We start from the raw sequence: 23346 nt of genomic DNA, 5'->3' as shown, positions 1-23346 counted from the left end.
CACAATGCAACTTAGCCACTGAGTCATGTTGCCGTCGCTCGATCAGAGTCTCTCACGCGCTCCGTCTTTACTCATGATTGATGTGAGAGACGTGAGAAATGACACTTTTGCTTCATTGCTCGCGGAGACCATAAACGCGCCAAATCGGTGGAGAGACGTTCAGCTTGGTTATAAATCGCATTTTTTTAATTAGACAGCAGAATGAGGATATTTTTTTTTTACGGCACTGTCAGGGTGACAGTGGGGGTATTAGACCTGCTCGGAGCTCCTCACATTTTTCACAGTCCCTCCTTGTACTACCCCACACTTGAATCCATTTTGCCTCTGAGTCAAACTTCAAAGTCCTTTCAGCGCTCGATAAAGAACATGGATTGATGTTCATGTTGAGAAAGTTATTTTTGAAAATTATTGGGCTCCCATGCCTCCTCAGTGCCTCCGAGCGATTGAGGCATCAATCGCTGAAATAGATTTTTCCCTGGAGGACATCCTCCATCTGCCGGGCTGAAAGTCTCACGCCGATTGTGGTTCGAGTGCGATTCTCGAAAGAAACGGCGGGGTTGAGCCGTCTTTTGCTGGTCGGCCTCGAGTCGGCATCAAGCGCAGGGAGGGGGGAGATCCGTGCCAGTGATGAGAGTGAAACCTGTTTTACTGACACTTCTTCTCCGCTTCCCTCTGCTGCAAGAAATTCATCTACAACGCTCGCCAAGTAAGCTGCTGGCTCCTGGCTTGGAGATGGCCCGGGCAGACAACTCGGGCTGACTATGCCAAATGAAGTCGGCATAGTCCAAATCCATCACTATTAGCTTCCGCAACGGGCCAAAGTTATTAATTTCTGTGGGAAAATTCAACTCCGTGCCAATTCCATCAGCAAACAGAAAATTGCTGGGGGAGGAGATTCCCACAAGTTATCAGATTTGAGGTCCATCTCCTGTCCCAGAGCGGAGACAAGGGAAATTAGAGTGATATATATATATATATATGTACATACATATAAGTATGCATCACCATACATGCTGTGCAGGGTTATTTCCCATGCACTCCGAGCCATATGCTTCAGATTTTCTCTCTGCTCTCCGCTAAATCAGGCCAGACGGCACATGTTTTCAAGGAATATGTCAGATTTTGCACCATGGAGGCCGTTCCCATCAGTTACTTAGCAACTAAGTGGCATACTGTCTGAGAAATCGTTATGAAATCAGAAGGACGTCACAGTGACTGCCGCGATAATTCTTTGCCCGTCTCCAGCGGGCCGCCGCGCTCGAGGTGGGAGTGTCCACCTCTGGGCTTTTCCCCTCCTACGATGGGCCGTTGGGAGCTGTTGGCACATCCGCACTTTAATAACGGGGGTTGAGTGAAGGACGACAGCTTGGCGTCTTTAAACAGCATTCATCAGGCTGCGTGCCATGTCGGCGACCGCCTCACCCGGTTGACACTGTCAGACGGGAGCGTTAATCAGCTTAACTTGAGTGAGGAAAAGTTTGTTGGGGTTTTTTTTTTTGGCGACAAACTCCAGTTGCAAACGTATAATTCTCATACTGTGCTATATTACACATAGGCGACTGTATAGACTGTCACCCACTGCACCAGCGCGCAGAGAGTGGTGATGCATCTCACCCCGGGGGGCACTTATGTTATCTACCACAGGGACATCCAAGAGGCCACTAACCCCAAAAAGTACACAGACTGGATGTGAGCCGTGGATTGCTCAACTCCCTCCCCGCGACTCCAGCGTGGCTCACCGATTTAGTGATTCGTCCAGTCAAGGAAGCGCAGCGCAGGGACGAAAGACAGTTGTGCCGAGAGTCATGAAATCAATGAACAGTGTGTGCGTGTGTGTGTGTGTGTGTGCGCGCGCTCAAGAATTCCGTAGATTATATTCCAATTTCACACACTCTGTTGCACGCTCAGTTTTGCCTCATAACATCTTACTGATAAATGAAACCAAAACACATTCCTCATCATCAGTGGCCATCATTCGTCTTCATTTCCGGAGCTGTTGTCATCAGAGCCCTCCAGGATTGAAGAAACCGCTGCTCTGCGCCAAACCTGACACCTGCGACATTATGTTACTGCGACGGAAAGCTGATACAAACAAACTGTTTCATCCTTCATCGTCTACAGTATTGTTCATATCGTTGCTAAATGCCGTGTATATGAACTGATGCACCAACAATGTGAGACTGTTTGCAATGAAGCAACCGTATTGTTACCCGTGAGGCGCTTTAGTCACACGGCAAAAACATAAAGGCCGGTCTTTTGGTAGTTATTTAGGTTTTAAAGGGGCACTACTCAGTTTTAAAGAACCAATTCAAACTCGAATTCTAGTATTTACAATAAAGAAATAATCATTTGTTCCCGGAGTGAATAAACAAGCTGTTCTCTGAGGAAAATACGCTCCCAAGGAGACTGTTTGAAGCTAGAAAGGTGGCAGGGTCCGCCACATCTAAACAAATAATGAAAACAGTATGAAACTGTGTTGTCCTAAAAGCTCAGTTTGTTTATTCAGTTTATCGAGTCTTGAAAACAAATAGAGTTCAAGTATTTATTTTGTTTGTTCAGTCGACGAAGATCTCTCTCCTCTGATTAAAAATCTCATCCCCAAAAACTACATAATACACCTTTAATCGCCTTTGTTGGAGGCTACTTAAAAGGACCTCTCGTTTCCTTCTCCTCTTCCTCCCCCCCTCTGAAAGCTGACCTTTCAGGATGCCCCCTCCCCCCTCTGGATCTATATCACCCGAGAGCAAAATTGGAAAAGCTCTTATTATATCCGAATTAACTCTCCTCGGACGCAGAGAGCTTGATAGCACCTGTCATCGGGGCGCCGTGTTTTTTTGGAAGGTGATGCGAATTGCAACAGAAAATAAACAATAATCATAATTCCTAGCCTTGGGGGGGGGTTCTGTCTCATGCCGGTTGCCTTTATAAATCGCTCTGCACGTCAGGCTGAAAACACCTATATATGCGGCGGTGTTCGGAAATGGAAAACATTACTTAAACGCGGAATCGAATCTGCTCTGCAGCAGCGTACATAGCTGCGATGACAAGGTGTAAAATGGAAATTCATCCCTTAAGTTTTCTTTCATTCCTTCAGGCTGTTTGGATCCCGCCGCTCCGCGTAATGCTTGTTTGCTTTTGGGTTAAACATGAAAGAAGCAACCCCTGCCTGCACTGGTGAAATCAATAGGGCATGACATAGCTTCAACCTTCTGGGCAGGTCAGTTCACAGCAAACCGCATAGTTCGCTTAGTTTTTTTTGTTGCAAGTCGACATGGGATGAAGAGGGGAAGATCAAATGTGCCGGAGGTGCGGGGAAAAAAGGCCATTAGGAAATACCTGGCAGAGGGCTGGAAAGAAGATAAACGAGCTGTCTGTGTTGCTCTGCTGGGGGCGGTGGTGAGCGGCGTGGGCGGAGAAAACAAAAGAAGCTGCGTCCATTTACTAGATGCTCCACTGTTGACTCCCATTACCGAACCCTGTGGCGGAAGGCAGCCATGACAGATAAGAGTGGCTGATGGCACCCAGAAGAGAGGAGGTGCACCTGCAGCATGCAGAGTGTTAGGGAACACATCCAGGAGCGTCGCAGGTGTATTTACACTGATTCTGGATTCAGCGTTTCGCCGTCGCCTGCTTGGAATAAACGCGGCTGGGAATCCCGCTTTGCAGCCAGACAGCTGTTTTGCATAAGAAGGTGTCGCTCAAATTTCCAGTTTCAGTTTCTTCTCTACATGTAGGCGTTGTGCGGGTTTTGAAAACATCGTTGCGCCTACAATACCCACAGTGCAACTTAGCCACTGAGCGACATCACTGGAGGCAATTTATCAGAATACATACAGCTATTTACATGTGCAGCCGTGCTCCCCAAGGCCTTTTAACGCGGAAAATTGATGGAGTTACCCTTTAAATACTCAGCATAGGACTAGAGCAGCTCACCAGACGCTGGTACAGGTGCCAGGAAACACCAGCTGGGCTAATGAAGACAAGGTGTGCCAGTGTTGATGATGTCACACACCTATACTCTTTCTAAGACAGCAGAAGAAGCACTGGTGTAAGCAGCCATTGAGAAAAGGCTGAGTTCCATTTAGCTGCCTCAGTTTCGGGGGCCTTGTGTCATTAACGGAGGCTCGCTGTCACACTGCCACTGCTTCGTGCTATTAATGTAATAACTTCGTGCTAATGTTATTACTCGACTCTTTTATGTTCTAGTTAACTGCCGATTTAATTGGTTTCTTGTCCTTCGGATTTCACAGAATATCGACATCTGTGATAGAACAATCCGGCAGAAACTTACCCTTGAAAATAGCCGAGAGTATCAGCTATAATGACGCATAGTTTAAACGAACAGCTCTCCAGAATTAATTCGATTTTCTCTAAAAATCAATAGACTCCAGCCTCTTATTCGAAGATGTGAAGTTTGTGCAATTCACCGCTGTTTTTCGGAGCAGGGAGCAGCGTTTAACTGATATCCATTGCAGCGGCAAACAGCACAGCCGCCATTAAAATTCATGACTCACGGCGTGTTTCTCTGTGCGCGCTGACTGTGTAAAATATTTAAAAAGCCTCATGGACTTGTGCACCGCCGCAGAGGAAAAACAAACGTGTTTCTGTCTTCACGCGGGGGCCATGATCGATGTCTCTGAAGGGGAACTTGGAAAGAAAGAACATTCCTCTCTGATGTTTCTGGTCCAGCGCGACAGATTAAAAGTTGCGGACGGCCGCGTTGCCATGGCGATGACTCCGGAGCATCCAGCCTCTTCCTCGTCCGGGGCTGTGAAATGTGAGATTGGACTTCCTGAGGGCTTCTCGCCCCTCCCCGAAGACTTTGAATCATCGCCATTGTTTGTTGCCTTTTCATTATTCATCTCTCTCTTTTTTTTTTTATTCATGTTTCACCGCTCAGTATTATTCACCGCCAGCCGCTTTGAGAAGTGTTCGGAACTTCGGCGGAGAGCGGCTCATTCGGAGGGGGGATATAAAACCAGCAACCGGTAATCACACACGCCATCACACACGTCACCAACGTTTCTTCCCGGTGTTTATTCTTCGTTAAATAAATGGACACTCGGCATGAGAAACAATCATCACAATCACATCGTACTGGCGATACAGCGAAAAGCAAAACATCACAAACACCGATAACCTCACATTTAAACCTCTCCCAGACACGAGAGCGTAATCTTGTTGCAGCTAACAGACAATTACACGTCTTATAGTATTACAAAGTAGCACAAGCAGGCACCAGATGTGGCAAAAAAAAAAAAAGGTATCTCAGCAGACCTGCAGGCTGCTTTGGTAAACATTTATCTCATGTAGACGCACGAACACAGACAGCTTCACCATCAGGGAAATGTTTCCGATGCTATTAAGAGCTAAATATAAGATTTCATCACCTCGAGCCGCGGCCGCTCTTCACCCCGGCATCTTCTCACTCTGTGTACTCGACAAGCTTTATTTTTTTTTTTCTCCTCCTCGAAGCATTACATAAATGTTAACACTTAAAAATTCTCTCTCGAAAGAAAAGGTGTTAGCAGTCGTCTCGAAATGAGCAGAGAAAGACACATTCTCCCTCTTGACAAGGACGTACTCTGTAAGGCTGAGCAAAAAAAAGGAACAAAAAAAAAAGACATGAAAAGGAACGGCAGATTCTCTGAGAACTCTGACTGCCTTTTGTGGTAGCACTCAGGTACAGAACCTGGAGGCCAAAACAAAAAAAATCACCCTGTGCCTCAGGCAAACTACAAAAATCTCTCTTTTGCACTTATTAATTATTCTACGAAAGCAGAAGAAAATCCAGTAGGAGTGTATCCCCCTGGCAGCCATCCTCCAGGTAGGCATTTTAAATAATTAAGAAACAACCTCTACTAATTTACGTTTGAGGGTTTTTCAGTTGGCTTAACATTTAACAGCCTCTTGTAGTCAACTTTTAAGGTCCTGAGAAAAGCAGCGTTATTTGTTGCATTTCTAAGGAATATGTAAACCCAAGGTGAGCACAGTGTAATTCTTCAGTTAAAGTGAAAACAGTAAAAAGCCTCCAAATTAGAGGTTAACTGAGAGCAAAATCATGATGAGCAGCTTAACAAACTTTCAAAGCTAACTGTCGATGTTTGCAGAACGGATTAAAAGTGCAAAAAGTAAGAATTTTACTTTAAAACACTGTAAAATGTAGGTTAAAAATAAATTTAGATTATCAACAGAATGTACAGAAACAAGTTAGCATGCTAACCAGCTAGCCCCTGCTGTCCAAGGCTCCTGTGCTAGCAGTGATAGCACCAACACTCCCTGTGCTCCCAGTCCAGGCATACAGGAGTCAGCTAAAAGGACCACTAGCTTCATGGCTAACTGAGCTAACTAACTAACAGCAGCTGCCGGTTAGCGGTTACTTTGGTGATATGCTGGTCCCTATTTGTTGAAGTCTGAATCCAACAGGTGGCTCATTCTTACATATTGCACCTTCAACTGAGCGGGAATAGCCCGTACTAACGCCGCGGCCATTTTCCTCTGAGGTTATGTTCAGGGCGGGAAGCTTTGGTTGAGATAGCATTGCAAGCTGAGAGTTGAACGAGCACAGTTACTCTGAAAATGTATTATTTCAGAGTAGACGATGCATAGAGAAAATCTGGAGGGAAATGGGACATTTCAAAGCTAAATGACATAATGTAACCTGTTAGCTAATGTTAGCCATCAACCGCGGTGTCATCAAAGTATGTTGTTTTACCTTGTGTGTTTAATATCCGGGTTTAATCCATGTGTCCACGATGTGCGTAGATATTTTAGAATTAATGTGCACCTTACCTTTCCTGACGTGTAACACCATCAAACCGTACTGTTAACTCGGAAGTGGTTGAATGCAAACAAGTCAATCAAATCAGTTGTTTTGGCCCAAATTTTCAATATCCACTGTCTTTTCAGACGCTAATCTATCAGTTTGTCTGATTCCACTCGTTTATATGACTTGTAACCTGGAAGCAATGAAGTATTAGAGCTTCCCACTCTTGAGTCAGATGTCAGAGGACAATGGCCACCATGTGAATATCGTCTATGGATTGATTTATGGCGTTGACAAGTGACTCAAGTAGCTCATCACAAAGTGACACTGATGAACGATGACACTGCAGTTCATATTTTCTGCTGTCACTTCTTTCGTGTGCCGCGTTGACAGGAATGTGTTTCATGTGTTGCGTTCGGCGCTAAAGAGCCGAATGAGGTTCGCCGTGTTTTTTTTTCCTCCTTGTGTGCCGTCTGAAGCACCTAATGGGATTCTTGTTTGGGGAGGTAGAGATAAGAGCGAAACCGACTGTGTGTACGGTCCCATGCCTCCGTCTCATTTCAGTTTCAATTTGCATCAGGCATTGTTCTGGGGAGAGGCTAAGAATTAGATTTCTCACCCCTGGGGGGGAGAGGAGGGCGGCATTTTACCTTGTTTTTCAGGAGTCTTTAAAACTTCCTGTGTGATAGTGAAACTCAAATCTTTCAGGAGACTTTCACAGTAGCGAGCACAGTTTTGCATCGGGGGGGAAACCCATTCGGTAAACCCGCTGACTTCGAGACGAGTAAAATGGAGGTGCAAAAATGCTAACTTGCTTCTAGGTTTTAGTTCTAATTTCTGTGGCACTCTTAGCCTTAAAGGAATAATTCCATAGTTGGCGAAAATATGCTTTTTTTTTAATTTTCCCGAGTAGAAATTGAAAAACTTGATACCACTCTTGTGTCTGTGCGCTCAATCGGAAGCTAAAGCCTTAGTTAGCTTAGCTTAGTTAGCTTAGCTTTACTGTAAGCTGTAGGGGAAACAGGAAGCCTGACTGCACGAAGATTTAAAATATTTTACCTCACAATGATTTTACACTTTTTACACAGGATGTATAAAACATTTGTAAGCGTAGCTGTGTTGGACTTTGGACGAAGCCAGGTTAGCTTTTTGCTTGCTCGCTGCGTGTAACTTGTGGACTGTTAAACACGACTCCAGTGTTTTAAGTTTGGTTCAATGATCACAAAAGTTTTAAAGATCATCTCTGTGTGCATCTCTGGTAAATACACTATTAACAATTCTCAATAATAATGCCAAACTCCAAGCATGACCTGAAATGAGGAATTGGGCTGCACTTCTACTAGTTACTTTAAGTGTGCTGAGAAAACTAGCTCGACTCTGGCGGTATGAAAATGAGACAGTTACGGCTGGTTTGTTCGTTTTAATAATTCATACCTGAACCTGCTGGCCTGCTGAAATTGAACGGCGAAACATTTCAAATTCAACAAAACAGTACATTCTCAATAGCGGATCTCAGCCTGTCCAGGAGGCTTTCCCTAAAACTTTTAGTGAGCGGTGTTACCTTGATGTTTCGCATGTCTTTAATAATACACGACCGCAGACACTGAGATTTACTTTTACACCTACGTGTTATGGACTATGAAACAATACCAACTTTCATTTATAAGACTATTCATCATTTTTGGTTCTCAGCTATGGTCATTTAACACGCTGCAGTGCCATTATGTTTCCAACATAATTGGATCGGCGCACATTTAATGGAGGTCCAGCGGTGCAGGGACCGGAATAAATCTTGACTCCTGTTTTTGGGTGCGAAACGTGCTGGCAAAACTATGGAAATCACTCAGTGTCTCCTGCCTTAATCAACAAAGCGCAAACAGTGTTGAGGCCGCCAGACGAAGTGTTTACAAGAGCGGCTCTGTCTGGGATTTTTATGTGCCAATCGTCTTCCACCCCTGGCACCGGCTGAAAACCTTCTCTCGGACAACGCTTTGTGCCTGCAAATCTTAGCTGTCGCTCGCATGCTATTGTCATTCATGTATTCATATGCCTCTGCACTGAAATATGATAAAAAAGGAGGATGGTGGGTGGGTGGTGGGGCAGCGTGGACAGGGGCTGCTCTGCGATGGGAGGACATAAAAAAAAAAAAAAGACGAACAAACTTGAAAGTGATGGGAAGTGACAGCGCTAAGCTGTCGACTGCACCGTATGTAGGACAACAGTATTACATCACGCTGCAACACAAATCCAGATATTTTTGTGCTGCAGAGGCAAAATGACAAAATCCGGTGTCTACTTTATATCTTAATAGGGTGTTAAATTATCCACTGCAACATTAGCATGTCCATATTTTGCCCTAATTTACTGAATTAATGAATAAAGTCCTGAATGATTTTGATGGGAATTTCTATATTGTTAATGAACATTATGTCCTGTCATCCAAATTATGCCTAAACGCTCTGTTTGTGATGTGTATGTATGATTCAGTGGGGGCCATTTAAATGTGCAATATGCAAGTATTGGCCGTGTGTTCATACTGTTTAACCGCTAACTGCTGCTAACAGTCGCTACCATTAGCTGGTTATCCTAGTTAGTCGTTTATGTAGCGGTCCAAACTGGAGCTTGGCTGTAATGTTGCTAAATGATTTAACTTGTGATTAAAAATTAGATTTTAAACGATTTTTCTTCAGCCCTGTGATGAATTGGCGACTTATCCGGGACATCCCCCGCCGTCCAATGTTGGCTGGGATCGGCTTCGGCTCTCTCTGCCAGAAATAAAATAAGCGTAGAGACCCAAATATCCAAAAACTTTAGCTTTAAAGCGCCAGCATGGCTGTCGAGCATATGACACCACAATCTAAGTGCTGGAGGTAAATAATGTTTGAGGCTAAGCAAACATCTCTCGGCTCTAGCTTCATGTTTAACACACAAATATGAGAATGGTCATGATCTTTTCACCTGATTCAAATAAGCTCTTATCCATAATACCTCAATTTTTTTTAAAAGGTGTTGTTTTTGCTTAATTCGCCTCTGTAAGGAACCAAAGGGCTCAGATTTGGCCCATTAAAGGAGCCATTTGTCATCAGTTTCACACGAGATTTGCACCGCAGGGGAGGGTCCCTGAGAAACACCTCGTTAGTCCAAGCCGGGAGACGGGGCCTTTGTACTGAGGTAATGCTCAGAGTAATTGGCAGCACTGAAGCGGAAGGCGGAGGGAGAACATAAAAATGGCATGGGGATAATTGAGCAAAAAAACAAGGTGAGTTCGACTAAAGCTTCTCTTCCTCTTTTAGCCGGGGCGGACTGGAGCAACAGGCAGGTGCCATGAGCCTTTATTGGATGGATGGACTGCCTGCTCTTTCTCTGCTAATTATCATCCTGATGTCTGCATCAGTATTCAACGTACGTCTGCAGCAGTAGCAGCAGGAGATTTTAAGTCCCACGACCAAACCTGTTGGATCCCGGTTTATTATACCCCAAGAAAACTGCCTCATTCCAAACCAAAGGTTTCTTATTTATGCCCGCTGAGAAGCTACAGTTCCTAAATGTTTATCTTCGAGATGTTTACGTGCGCCTGCTTTGTCAGGCTGAATCTGAAAGTGGTGCTGAGAAGGGTCAAAACAGCCCCAAATCACCCTCACGAATGGATTTTGGTGTTTTGGATACTGGCAGAACAAAATTGGCTCTCACACACACGAGGATGATGAAACATAGCTCAATAAAAGCGAAACAAAAAAGTCAGCCCAAAGCAAGAGGCTTGGACTAAACAGGATTATTTCTCAGTGCACAAATATTTCAAGACTTTGGGAGCCGACGAAGTTACTCAGTAGAATCGTCCTGAAAAACTGTGAGAGAGAGAGAGAGAGAGAGAAAGAGAGAGAAAGAGAGAGAAGAGAGTGACGCCCTGAATGAACACAGATGAGCATTAAACACAAACGGAGCTGACGTCCACACCGATTCATTACTGAGTGAACGAGTCCTCGTTGTTCAACAGCGTGTCTGTCGAAAAAAAAAATTAACCTTTGGTATGGTAAGAACATGAAGACAGTATTCAACAGGTACACAAGATTCATATCTTCTATCGTATGTTTTTTTTTCACTATAACGTCTGTCCGAGCCGGTGGACGTTGACTACCATGACGAACGAAGCCACACTGAGAGCACAGGCACTTGATGTTGTCTTCAGGATGCGACAAAGCGGATGCTGCCACTTAAACAGGAGAAGAAGAAGAAAGAATGTCACCAAAACGGAAACGACGTCTCCCCCCCCATCCCGACTCACATCCTGCGACCATGCACACAGAATTTGAAGGAGACCTTTTAAAAAAAAAAAAAAACAGGCCTCATGGACGAGGGCAGGGATATTACTCAGCGCGTGACTCATATAAAGATGCAGAGTGAAAAATAGAAGATTGAAGAGAAAAAAAAAAAACAGATGGCGCACACAGCGACCGCTTCCCGACAGACACTGATGCGACCACCCAGACTCTCCTTCGAAGGCTCAGCAGGTGCCGGTGGTGCTAACGGTGGTGTAGCTGAACTTGGACATGGAGGTCGCCATCGACGTGGCCATCGAGGTGGCGGTGATGCCGTCCTCTCCCGCCTCCCTCCTCTTTCCCCAGCGGCAGTGGCGACAGAGCCGGTTGCGGCAGCAGCAGGCAAAGGTGGACAGCAGGGCCTTGCGGAAGCGCGTGTTCATGAAGCAGTAAATGATGGGGTTGACGCAGGCCGAGGTGTAGGACAGCAGGTGGATGAAGGAGATGGGCGCTCCGGTGAGGGCCCTGGAGGCCGACTTCAGGTCAAAGGCCTTCCAGGTGTTGGCGGAGTACAGCGGCATCCAGCAGATGAAGAAGAGCGCCACGATCACCATCAGCATGCGGATGACTCGCCTCTTGGCCTGTAGCTTGGCCTCGGAGGTGTTGCTGCGAGGGCGCTCCGTCTTGGCCTGGGCGGCGCCAGACGAGGCGGAGAGGGTGGGGAGCTCCACGCCCGAGGCGGGTTTTTTAGACACCTGGATGTAGCAACCGTCGTCGTCATCGTTGGACCCCGTGAGAGCCCTGCCGACGCCGTTCTTCTGGCCTGCGGAGGGTCAGAGAGTTTACATTTGGTGACATCAACATGAGTTTAATGCCAAGTGTTAAAGGACAAGTTCACAGTTTCAACTATTCAAATCTTTTTGCTGAAGAGGGGCAATTTCCAACATATGAGTATTCTTCTCATAGTGTTGCAAAACCAATCATGATGATCTCGTTAGAATTGCAGTGGAGTGGCTCCGCAGGCACTCCACAAATTAAAGATGAGAGATCATGTGTCATCGTATGTTCCGAGCTTAGTGCACGACCAAAACATACGGGAAAGGCCCGCATGTACGCTGCTGTGACCCATCGCGTTGCACCCTAGCTCAAGCCACTCTCCACCAGTCCTCTGCCAATCTCCACCCCCAGTCCCCCCATACATTTTGACTTTCACATGGAGACTGTGTTGCAAAGTTCAAAGACACGGTGCTTTAATACGTCTCTGGTGTGAGTCCCTCTCCACAGTGATTGATTTTAGTGGGGGCCCGGGAAGGGAATCAAGCTTTGTACGCACAAATTGGCCGACCTGAAGATAACAGGACTAAGTACATTTGACACCTACAAAGCTGAGGGACCTCTACTTTACTTGAGTATTTGTTGGAGCCTATTTCTATATTTCTATATCTCTTATCAGCTGCCGAGCTGTAGTGGAAAGGATCTCACACAAAGAGAGAATTTCGGAGGGTGTCCACTTGATTACAGTCACTCAGACTTTGAAGCCTCACGTTAGCGAAGGCTTTGGATTTCGTCCCCCATCGCTTCCGTTGAGAGCGCGTCACGATGGGATCTTTAATATCCAGTTTGAACCGGAGGAATGACTCACATCTGACATCTGACATCATTATTTTACCGCACCACAAGGACCTTGGGCTCTACTTTATGTTTATAGGGTAACAGGCTATTTAAGATTTTCTCGACCTTGATGAATCACACACAGGACTGGACGCCATGGTAACTGGTGCTCCTAATGCACACGGATACGACAGCGGTCAATGATTGAGCTGAAAGTACCACATTTCTACGTTCAGCTAATGGATTTTTCTTGTTTTATGGGAACTATAAGGCCCATGGAGATATTTCACACAGGCGTCTAAAGGAGAACTGGGAGGAAGCGTACTTTTGGGGTGCAACAGGTGGAGAACCTGTAGCGACTAAATATGTCAATCTCTGCTTGAGGCAAAACAATCTCCCTTTGCAGTTATGTTGCATTACTTGCTCGCCTGAGAAACAGTGATTTGTAGATAAGAAAGCGCAAAACATCACAGGTAAAACACAGAAAACACACGCAAACAAACCTTGCTATTGTAATTCACTACGGCTTTTAGTATGTGTTAAATCAACGAGAACCAAAAAAAAGCCTTTTTTTTTTCTTTTTCGAATGCTTGGTTTGTATTTATGACGGATCTCACCGGCGGTCTCTCTGCTCTGGTCCAGCTCAAACTGAATGCCTCGGTACAGCTCTCGGGAGATCAGACCGTAGGCTATAATCATCACCACTCCCGGGATGAAGAACAGAGTGAACAGCAGCAGCACATACCTGGAAACACAGCCAGAATGGAGAGAGAGAGAGAGAGAGAGAGAAACAGAGGCGTGAAAAAAAAACAATATGCAGAGAGAAGAGGGAGAAAGCCGCTGTTAAATCCGAATTTAATCAGCCTCTCAAAACCAAACGAAACACATCAGATGTTCGTGCTTCTGGCTGCAAAAGCACATCGTCTTTCTTCCCCTCGTGCACCTTGATGTACGTGTTGGGAGGCCCCCCCCCCCGCAGATGGTCGACCCCTCCCGGCAGCCCTCCTTAGCCCCTTGGCGTGTGGCAAAAAGGCACTGCGGCATCCCCGGACAGTTCTGCAGCGTCTCCCTGCGGGCTGTCGTGCACCTCAGCACCCTGCGGTTTAACCCTCCTCCATGTGTTCTGGGCCGCATTTATTCACCAGACGGAGCATTTTTGCTGATGCAACATTTGCATACATCTACAAAGTTTTGCTTTTTTTTTCGCTGTTCGTTGAAGCTTGTGCCTGCATATATTGTGCACAATTATACTGAATTCCCCTCCCTCGTTATACAGAGTTATGCTGCGCCGTGCTCCGCGGTCTTTAATGTTCCTGTCTTCCGTCTTGTTTACTGCACTTTCTTTCGCTGCCGAAGCTGTCTTGGAAGCTGCGGCAAGGGCATTTCTGGTTAGATAAGGTTACATATCCGTATGGTTCCTCAGAGGGACCGACCTCGCCATGTTTACTGTACGCAACCTTCATGCAAGTGCAAGTGTGTGAAGATTGGCCACCTGTTGCTCAGAAACAAATAGGGGGCAGCACATCACCAGCTAACTGCTGCACACTCTACTCGTTTCAGTAGCTATCTTCGGCTATAGCTGCTGGCTCCCATTGGCTATTCAGCTCAGTTAGCCGTGCAGCTAGCGGCTGTAGAGAAAGAAAGTCGAATTCAGAATGTCTATAGTTGTATTGTTTGTTTAATGAGGAAAATAGGTAAGAGAGCATTTCCTTTCTTGACTTTTCCTGAGTTTATTTTCTTTGCTTATGTGACTAAAAAAGCTACGTGAGCTTATGAAACGTAGCAAACTAGCCGTTCATTTACATGTGAGACAGGATGGGCTGGGGCTAGCCGGTTAGCATGCTAACTTCCCTTGATATATCTCTGCATCTCAATACATACTCACCTTTAGGGCAACAATTTGGGTAAAGAGGTGATTGAGGCATTTTATTCGTAAAACGGTGGTTGCTAGAGGAACGAAATGGAAAAATGCAAAAGGCCACCTTGGCTTGTCCGTTCTGGGCTACTGTAGAAACATGTCAGTGCAAAATGCTGTTACGAAAACCTTTTTTTTTTTTTTCAATAAACCCTCTTAAATCTTCCACACTGGAGCTTCAGATCTTAGATCTAAGGTCTGACGTTTCATCTAGCGAAGACAGACGTGCTCTAAAGAAGTAAAAGAAACCCTAACCTTGAGAAAATGCTAAAATGAAATGAAACACGTGCTTAAACAAAAAATCGGAACATGATGTGCAGCTCGTATCGTCCTGACGCGAGGACACATGAGATCTCCATAGTTTGCAGAGTGAGCCAGTCGGACCAGTCGGAGCAGTAAGCCTGCTGTCAGTTTAACAACAAGAAGTCACGATATGCTTGAGGAAGGTGGCAGCCGTCCTGTTAAACCTTCAGGGGAGGTTTTCAACGCGACCTTATACTGCTTGTTGATGTATTGACAGATTACACAGTCACACGGCACATATTGACACATGGCTGCAACCGGACCTCCTTTGGACGCAGCGTATATGGCTACATATATCACGAAGGAACCATTTTTCAGGGTGCAATTTGGAAAAATTACATTTGGCCAAGAGAACATGGATAAATACGGCGTAATGTGACAACAGCGAGACGTTTCCTGCTGCTCCGGGCTGTGTGCTCGGCCGCTTTTCTGATCGCAAATGTTCCATTTTTCTCGCACGGAGAGAGTAACGATCGTGTCTCTCTCTCTCTCTCTCTCTCTCTCTCTGCCTAGATGGATGACACATCCACGAGAAAAACAAAAAAAAAAGGGAAAAGTAGTGAAATGAGTAAAGGGGTGAGAAAACTGAACAAAGTGTTGACGGAGGGGGGAATTTCTGAGTAGTGTACAAAACTCTTCTGTCAGCTCCTCACCACTCTGCATATATTCCCTCCGAGACCTGCAGAACGCTGTTCGAGCATGCTGCACAGTACGAATGAGTTGCGTGGAAGCCACTCGGGATTGTAACAAGTAGAGGCTCTGAAGTGATAAAGGGAGGAGGGAAAGCACGGTTATTCCTAAAGAGACAGCATAAAAGAGTTGCCGGCAAATGAATGAGATAAAGAAAACTGTACAGATGTCACTTTGATGCTAATAAGTCTCCGCCATCTGCAGCCACGTCTCCTCCCTTTGATTCGCCGTAATCAGAGAACGCGCTCGTCTTTGCGCCGCACATCCGTCAGCACATGAAAGCTCCGGCGGAGGGGACGAGGCCGGGGGGTTTCATTCGCTCTCTGATATTCTAATGTCCTCCCGGCCGACACTGTGAACTGTGCGCAGCCCCTCTCTTACGCCTCTCATTTTGAAAAAAACGAAGGAGGCGTACGTCCGAGCCTCTCATCAGCTGGCCGTTTGATACCGCGGGAACTCTGTTGGACAAAAGCAGTCAGGAAGAGGGGGCGCTGTTGAGCTGGCGATGGAGTAAGACGTGTTTTGTTTGGGCTCCCGTCGAGCATCTTCTTTTTACTTTTTTATCTTAAGTTAACAACCGCGCTGCGCACTGTGGCATCGACCAGTCTGTTTTGAAAATATTTCCGAAGCCGGGTGACGGCCTTCGTTTGAGTGAATGGCGACGAATCTGCGCAAATTCAAGTACACTGGTTCAGCGAACAATAGGCCCGACACCGCCTCGAGCCACACTGCTACTGCCACCCCGGCAAAAACGTCTTCGCCAGGGTCAACTACAACAAAGATGGACACCGAGTCCCTGAAAACGGAGATTCTTCTCTCACTGAAAACTGAAATTTCGGCGGTGATAAAATCAGAAATGCGATGTGCACTTGCTGAAGATTTCGACTTCCTTAAAAGTGAGTTGCAGGCAGTAAAAGCAGAAATAAAAAACAACATGGCGGCGATTAATTCCGAGATCGACCAAATGAAAACCACAATCCAGGACATGGAGACCGGAATGTCAACATGGTCAGACGAGGTGGTGACTTTACAGAGCACGGTAAATAATCTGAAGATGGAGGTGGCAGAGCTCCGAGACAAGTGTGAGGACATGGAAGGGAGAGCGCGGCGGTGCAACATCAGAATACTGGGGGTCCCTGAGACGGCCGGATCGAGCTCCACGACATCGGTCTCGAAGCTGCTGCGAGAAGTACTACAGCTGGATAAAGATGTGCTCGTCGACCGCTCACACAGAAGTCTGGCTCCAAGAAAACCTGGTGAGAAACCGCGAGTAATCGTAGCCAAACTCCACTACTTCCAAGACTGTGTCGAGGTGCTGAGCCGGGCGCGCACCCGTGCTCCACTTCGGTACAACGGAGAGACAGTTGCTATTTTTCCGGACTACACTTCAAAAGTCGCCAAAGCCAGAGCTGCGTTCACCGAGGTTCGAAAGCTACTCCACAACCATCCGACTGTCCGGTTTGGTATACTCTTCCCAGCCCGTCTCCGTGTCACTCATCACGGAGAAGTAAAGGAATTCACCGACGCAGAAAAAGCGATGACCTACGTTAAGAGCCACATCGTTCCTGCAGCAGAGTAGCGTGAGTGAGACTGTTTGACTGTTCAACCTCAGATTCCACCTACTCTGACAATATTATTTTATATCTTTTTACATTCATGGAGAGATAACCAAGCTGGCTGTACCCAGTGGACTGATGTCGTTGTTGCCACTCTGAGGGACTGTTACAGTTTCACCACCTTATATTGTGCAAAAGGGTCAATATTCAAAATGAACCAAAGGCTTGACCAAAGGACCCTTTCTCTCTCCCTTTTTCCTTTTTTGTCATTGCTGATCACCTGTACTCTTGGGCCAAATAGTGTTTTGTTGCTTGGAAATTGCCTTATTGTGTAAAGTTTTGTAAACCTAATATTATATGTTGTGGCTAATCTACAGTGTTGAATTTCTAATGCCTTCTAACTACTAATTGACTCCATAAGAGATGCGGTGTTGAATAGCCTGTTGAGTAGTTTTTTGTTTTCTTTTTCTTTTTTCTCTCTCTTCTTTTCCTACTTGAATGCATAGAAGGCCTTAAAGTGCTATGGTGGCAGTGCACTGGATTGGTCCTTTTGAGGTGTTTGACGGGGGCCTGAACGGCAGGCTCTGCAGAGTTCCCCACCACAAACACTTATGTGTGGATTTGTTCTTGAGGGGTACCATGTTCACCTTGTTTTCCCAGGTGTTGAATGGGATGGGGGGGAGGGATTATACCAGACTTGCTCAAATCTTGGATTTATTTTTTCTATATCTTTCTTTCTTTCAGTTTGCTTAGCCAGATGTGAAATTTCATTACATAACATCTTGTACTCAGTAGGTTATGACTGATCCTACTTCAACCAGAGGGCAGCAGGGACTCTCAGTCAACTTTGTGAGCTGGAACGTAAAGTCACTAAATCACCCAGTTAAGCGTAAAAAGGTATTTACACACCTAAAACGATTGAAAACCGATATTGCATTTCTTCAAGAGACGCACTTGCGCACAACAGACCTGTTTCAAATAAAGAGAGGATGGTCAGGACAGGTTTACCACTCTAATTTCCGCTCAAAGACTAGGGGGGCAGCCATCCTAATTGATAAAAATATACCATTTACAATGACTAACGTTGACTCAGATCCTGCAGGGCGCTACATTATTGTGACGGGGCAACTTTTCTCACTTCCAGTCATCCTGGCCAACATTTATGCACCAAACTGGGACAATCCAGCATTCTTCTCAAGCTTTTTTTCTCGCTTACCAGACCTGACGTCACACCACCTTATCCTTGGTGGCGATATAAATTGTGTACTGTCCCCGGCCTTAGATCGCAGCTCCTCCAAAAAGATCTCTTTGTCTAAATCAGCACGCACTATCCAGCTTTTTCTTGAAACATACGGTGTAGCGGATGTGTGGCGGTTCCGTAACCCCACTTCTAGAGCATACTCCTTTTACTCCCCAGTCCATAAGAGTTACTCTCGTATAGATAATTTTTTCCTTGATAAAAGACTTCTCTCCTCTGTAACTAAGTGTGATTATGAAGCCATAGTCATTTCAGATCATGGTCCTTTAACCATAAAAATCCGCATTCCTAACACACAGTATGGCTACCGTCCTTGGAGACTTAATCCTCTTCTCCTATCAGAAGAACCTTTTATCAATTTTATTTCATCTGAGATAAAACTATTTCTTGACATTAATCAAACGCCAGGAATGTCTTGTTCAACCATATGGGAGTCTCTAAAGGCATACCTACGGGGCCAGATCATTTCTTACTGTGCGAATAAAACAAAAACAAACACAGCACGCCTTAAAGAACTAACAGATCAGATAATGGAGCTAGATACATTATACAGTCATCAACTATCTGCTGACATAATGAAAAGGCGTCTATCTTTGCAGACTGAATTTGATATCTTATCAACACAGCAGGCTGAATACCTCCTCTCAAAGTCGCGACACGGGTGCTACGAGCATGGGGAAAAAATTGGCCGAGCTCTCGCTCATCAGTTACGACAAAGAACTGCCAATCAGACTATACCAGCAATTAATGATGAACAGGGTCTGAAGACTACAGATAGCCTCAAAATTAACTCATGTTTTAAAAATTTCTACCAATCACTATACACATCAGATCTGTCGACAACACCCTCAGCGACAAAGGATTTCTTAAGTCCCTTGCATGTTCCATCCGTGGACCCAAACATAGCTGATGCATTAGAGAAGGACCTCTCGCCTCTGGAGATAATATCTGCGATAAGATCTATGCAAAGCGGCAAGTCCCCAGGGCCGGATGGCTATCCGACAGATTTTTTCAAAAAATTCTCAGACCAACTTGCCCCCTTACTACTGTCAGTGTTTGAAGAATCACTCTCACTTAAGACCTTACCTCCGACCATGCGCCAAGCAGTTATCTCAGTAATCCTTAAAAAAGGGAAAAACCCTCTGGAGTGCAATTCATTTCGGCCAATTTCTTTACTAAACACTGATGCAAAAGTACTTGCCAAAGTTCTGGCGCGTCGACTGGAGGGTGTTCTTCCTTCAATTATATCACCTGACCAAACAGGTTTTATAAAGAATCGTTACCCCTTTTTCAATATTAGACGCCTTTTTAACATCCTTTATAGCCCCTCTCCACCTGGCATGTCAGAGGTAATTCTCTCACTGGATGCTGAAAAGGCATTTGACCGGGTGGAGTGGGGCTACCTTTTCAGCACACTTGAGAGATTTGGTTTCGGCCGGAAGTTCATATCATGGATCAGATTGTTATACACATCTCCATTGGCTGCTGTTCGTACTAATAATAATCTGTCCCCCTTTTTCGAGCTTAAACGTGGTACAAGACAGGGATGCCCCCTGTCACCGCTCCTTTTTGCAGTCGCAGTGGAACCACTGGCTCTAGCCCTGAGGCAAAATGCTGACATCAAAGGAATTCAACGAGCAGGAGAGGAGCATAAAGTCTCACTTTATGCTGATGACATGCTACTTTATTTATCACAACCGCTTTCGAGTCTTCCTAAGCTAATGGTTCTGCTAACAGAATTTGGCAAATTATCTGGATACAGGGTCAATATTCAGAAAAGCGAGCTGATGCCTGTTGGTACTAGTAACAGTGAGACATCCTTAAATTCACTTCCCTTCAAAATTAGCCCTAAAAAATTTAAATACCTCGGCATATGGATTACAGATAAACATAAAGAGCTTTATGCTGCTAACTATCAGCCCTTACTGTCAAATTTGAATCAAGATATCGAACGATGGGATCCCCTGCCTCTCTCTTTGGGTGGAAGAATTAATGTAGTGAAGATGAATATACTGCCCAAGTTTTTATATGTATTTCAGTGTCTTCCGGTTTTTTTAACCAAGTCTTTTTTCATCAAACTGAACAATCAGATATCAAGTTTTATTTGGAACAAAAAAACACCCCGAATAAAGAGAAGTGTGCTTCAGAGACCTCGCTCAGGGGGAGGGATGGCGCTTCCCAACTTCTTGTATTACTACTGGGCGGTCAACATTAGAGTATTGTTATATTGGCTGGGTAATGATAATGATAATACGGACAATGAATGGCTAAATTTGGAGAGGGCATCTGTAAACCCCACTTCTTTAAGAGCCTTACTATGTTCTAAGCTGCCGTTTACACAGTCCATCACTGACTTTACTTCTAACCCGGTTGTTTTACATTCGGTCAAGATCTGGAACCAGTTTAGAAGATCCTTCTCGCTGACAGATCTTTCTCAGGCCACACCAATCGCAAAAAATCATATGTTTGCCCCATCATTGATAGATGATGTCTTTAATGGATGGTCCAGAAGAGGTATTATTTCACTGTCCGATCTGTATATTGACAGTAATTTCGCCTCCTTTGAGCAGTTGGTACAAAAATATCATATTCCCAAATCACACTTCTATAGATACTTACAGCTTCGGAATTTTGCATTCTCAAACCTAGAATGTTTTCCATTATGTCCCCCAACTAGCCTCTTAGACTCAATTTTTGATTGTAAGCTAGTAAGAAAGCAAACTATTAGCACAATATACAAGATTTTGTATTCTCATAACATGACACCTCTAGACCTCCTTAAAAACAAATGGGAGACTGATTTAAATGAAACAATTGCAGATGACACCTGGCACAAAATAATACAGGGAATTTTCTCTTCCTCCATCTGTCTCAGACATGCTGTTATTCAATTCAAAGTAGTACACCGTTTGCACTGGTCTAAAGTCAGACTTTCTAAGATCAAAGCTGACATAGACCCCACTTGTGATCGATGCCGTCGGGACCCAGCTACTTTGTTACACATGTTCTGGGCATGTCCGAAGCTGGGCACTTTCTGGCAGTCCATATTTGAAACCTTCTCTAAGATTTTTGGGAAAGTGCTTGCGCCGACTCCACTCATTGCACTTTTTGGTGTAGCTCAGGCGGGCCCCCCTCTTGAGATGTGGGAAAGAACTATGCTGGCTTTCTGCACTCTGCTGGCTAGGAGACTGATATTATTGAAATGGAAAGACCCAGCACCTCCAACATACAGTCACTGGATCAGGGAAACTATGCACCATATCAAGTTGGAGAAGATCAGATACACAATCAGGGGGTCTACTAGAACATTTTATAATATCTGGCAGCCTTTCCTAATGTTTGTTGAAGATATGGAGGCTGATAACTTAACACTGTAAACCCCTAATGCTGCCCTCAGTCATTTAGATAACTTATTTCATTTATCTGACTTTTTTTTTTTCACTTTTTTACTTTTTTCTTCTTCATGTCTGGCTATGTGAACTCAATGTCTTGAACTCTGTATCATACGTTGATAATACTCTAGGTCTGGTGTCTGAGGGAGAAGGGGATGGGCTGGGAATGGGGGATTTATTTTTCTTGTCCTGCTCTGTTGGACCTGTGTTAATTGTAAACTGTAAAAGCAAAATAAAAAAGACCTTGATCAAAAAAAAAAAGCAGTCAGGAAGTGCGGGGAGACACCTTGTTTTGCCTCAAGGGGGGAGGGGGGACGCCCAGATGGATGGAGCAGCGGCAGAGGGCCACGTGAGGAAAAAACACGATAAATATTCATGCTCTGTGGCCTGTTTGGACAGCAGCCGTGTCACCTGCAAGCCCCGACCAGGGGAGGTGTGTGTGATTCTGTGAGCGTGCTGCACATTTCTGCACTACAAACACCGCTTCAAAGAAACGGAGCGTGCGATGAGGAGACGAGGAGGAAGACATTCTTGTAATTAATGCTTTGTTTGCCACCTGTTGCTGAGGGTAGACTGCAGATAGACTATAGTGAGATACAGGGCATCATCAATATCATATCACGCTTTCTCGATTAAGTTCAAATGCTTTTTTTTTTTTCATCTCACACTCCATTTTGTGAAACAGATGTAGCGCCAAGGACTCAAACATAGCTCACTGGCACTGTAAATTTGGTTCGGTACCCAATCCTAATTATAGGAAACAGTCTATAACTGTCTGCACTGGAGTCAAAAAACCTGCCTGTGCGGATCAAAAGCCTGAAAAATGCTCGACTCGTGCAGGAATAACCAGCTTTGTCACTTATGGAAAGTGTTATCCAGGCTTATTTAAATGTCTGTTGTATCCAGCGGGGTTGATCTGCCTCGGTGAATGAGATTAGTCATCCGTCTACCTTTGCTGTTATGATGTGTTTCTCCTTTGGTGAAACTCCAGTCTGCATTAAACTGTCAAAGCCTGCCATGCGAAAGAATAATTACGACAATTACCAAATGTCTTCGACTCAATCCAATTGGTTCATTTACCACTTTATGGCTCTTGCGCGTCTTCTCATCATTTTCCGACCGTCATTCCGGTCCGAGAATGGACGCTTCAGTAGCTCCGCGCAGTGCTTCATTAGGTGCAAAATAAAAGGGGCCATTTCCATACGAGCGAGATGTAGATGAAAAGGTGTGACCTCCCGATATCTAAGTTTCAAACCTGAACAGCGGTGCAATTTAAAAGACGGTCGTGATGGACTGGAGCGGAGCGTGAATTTTTAAACTTGAAAAGGGCCTCGCACTCTGTGACACATCTGGACTTTTGACATCCGAGCCCTGACTTTCTTCCTCCTCCACCTCGCCGAGCAGACTAATTAACCGGCCTCCCACTGTTCCGTCTCTCCCGGAGAAGCTTTCCACTTTGATAGACAGTCGGAGGAAAAAGAGAATCCTTCCACAGTGTTCGACCACAGAAGGCTGCCGAGTGGAGACGTGTACAAGGCTGCGCCGTGTTCAGCCTCTTTTTCATTTTAATTGCGCCCCATCCTGCAGGACCCAAAGTTG

The 23346-nt window shown here is 45.2% G+C and overlaps 1 protein-coding gene across 1 annotated transcript in view; it reads right to left on the bottom strand.

Moving 5' to 3' along the window:
* Positions 1 to 5018: 5018 nt before the first annotated feature.
* The window catches only part of cckbra (cholecystokinin B receptor a), a 46994-nt gene continuing 28666 nt past the window's right edge, over positions 5019 to 23346 (bottom strand). The window contains exons 4-5 of the mRNA XM_030409720.1: positions 13251 to 13378; positions 5019 to 11845 (exon numbers count right to left, since the gene is read on the bottom strand). Coding sequence (XP_030265580.1) covers positions 11268 to 11845; positions 13251 to 13378 — 706 coding nt within the window. The 3' untranslated portion in view covers positions 5019 to 11267. The remainder of the gene's footprint in view (positions 11846 to 13250; positions 13379 to 23346) is intronic.

Source organism: Sparus aurata, chromosome 24 (assembly GCF_900880675.1).
Source record: "Sparus aurata chromosome 24, fSpaAur1.1, whole genome shotgun sequence".
NCBI classification, from domain to species: Eukaryota; Metazoa; Chordata; class Actinopteri; order Spariformes; family Sparidae; genus Sparus; species Sparus aurata.
The sequence above is the reverse complement of the archived record's forward strand: the minus strand, read 5'-3'. Positions and strand labels throughout refer to the sequence as shown.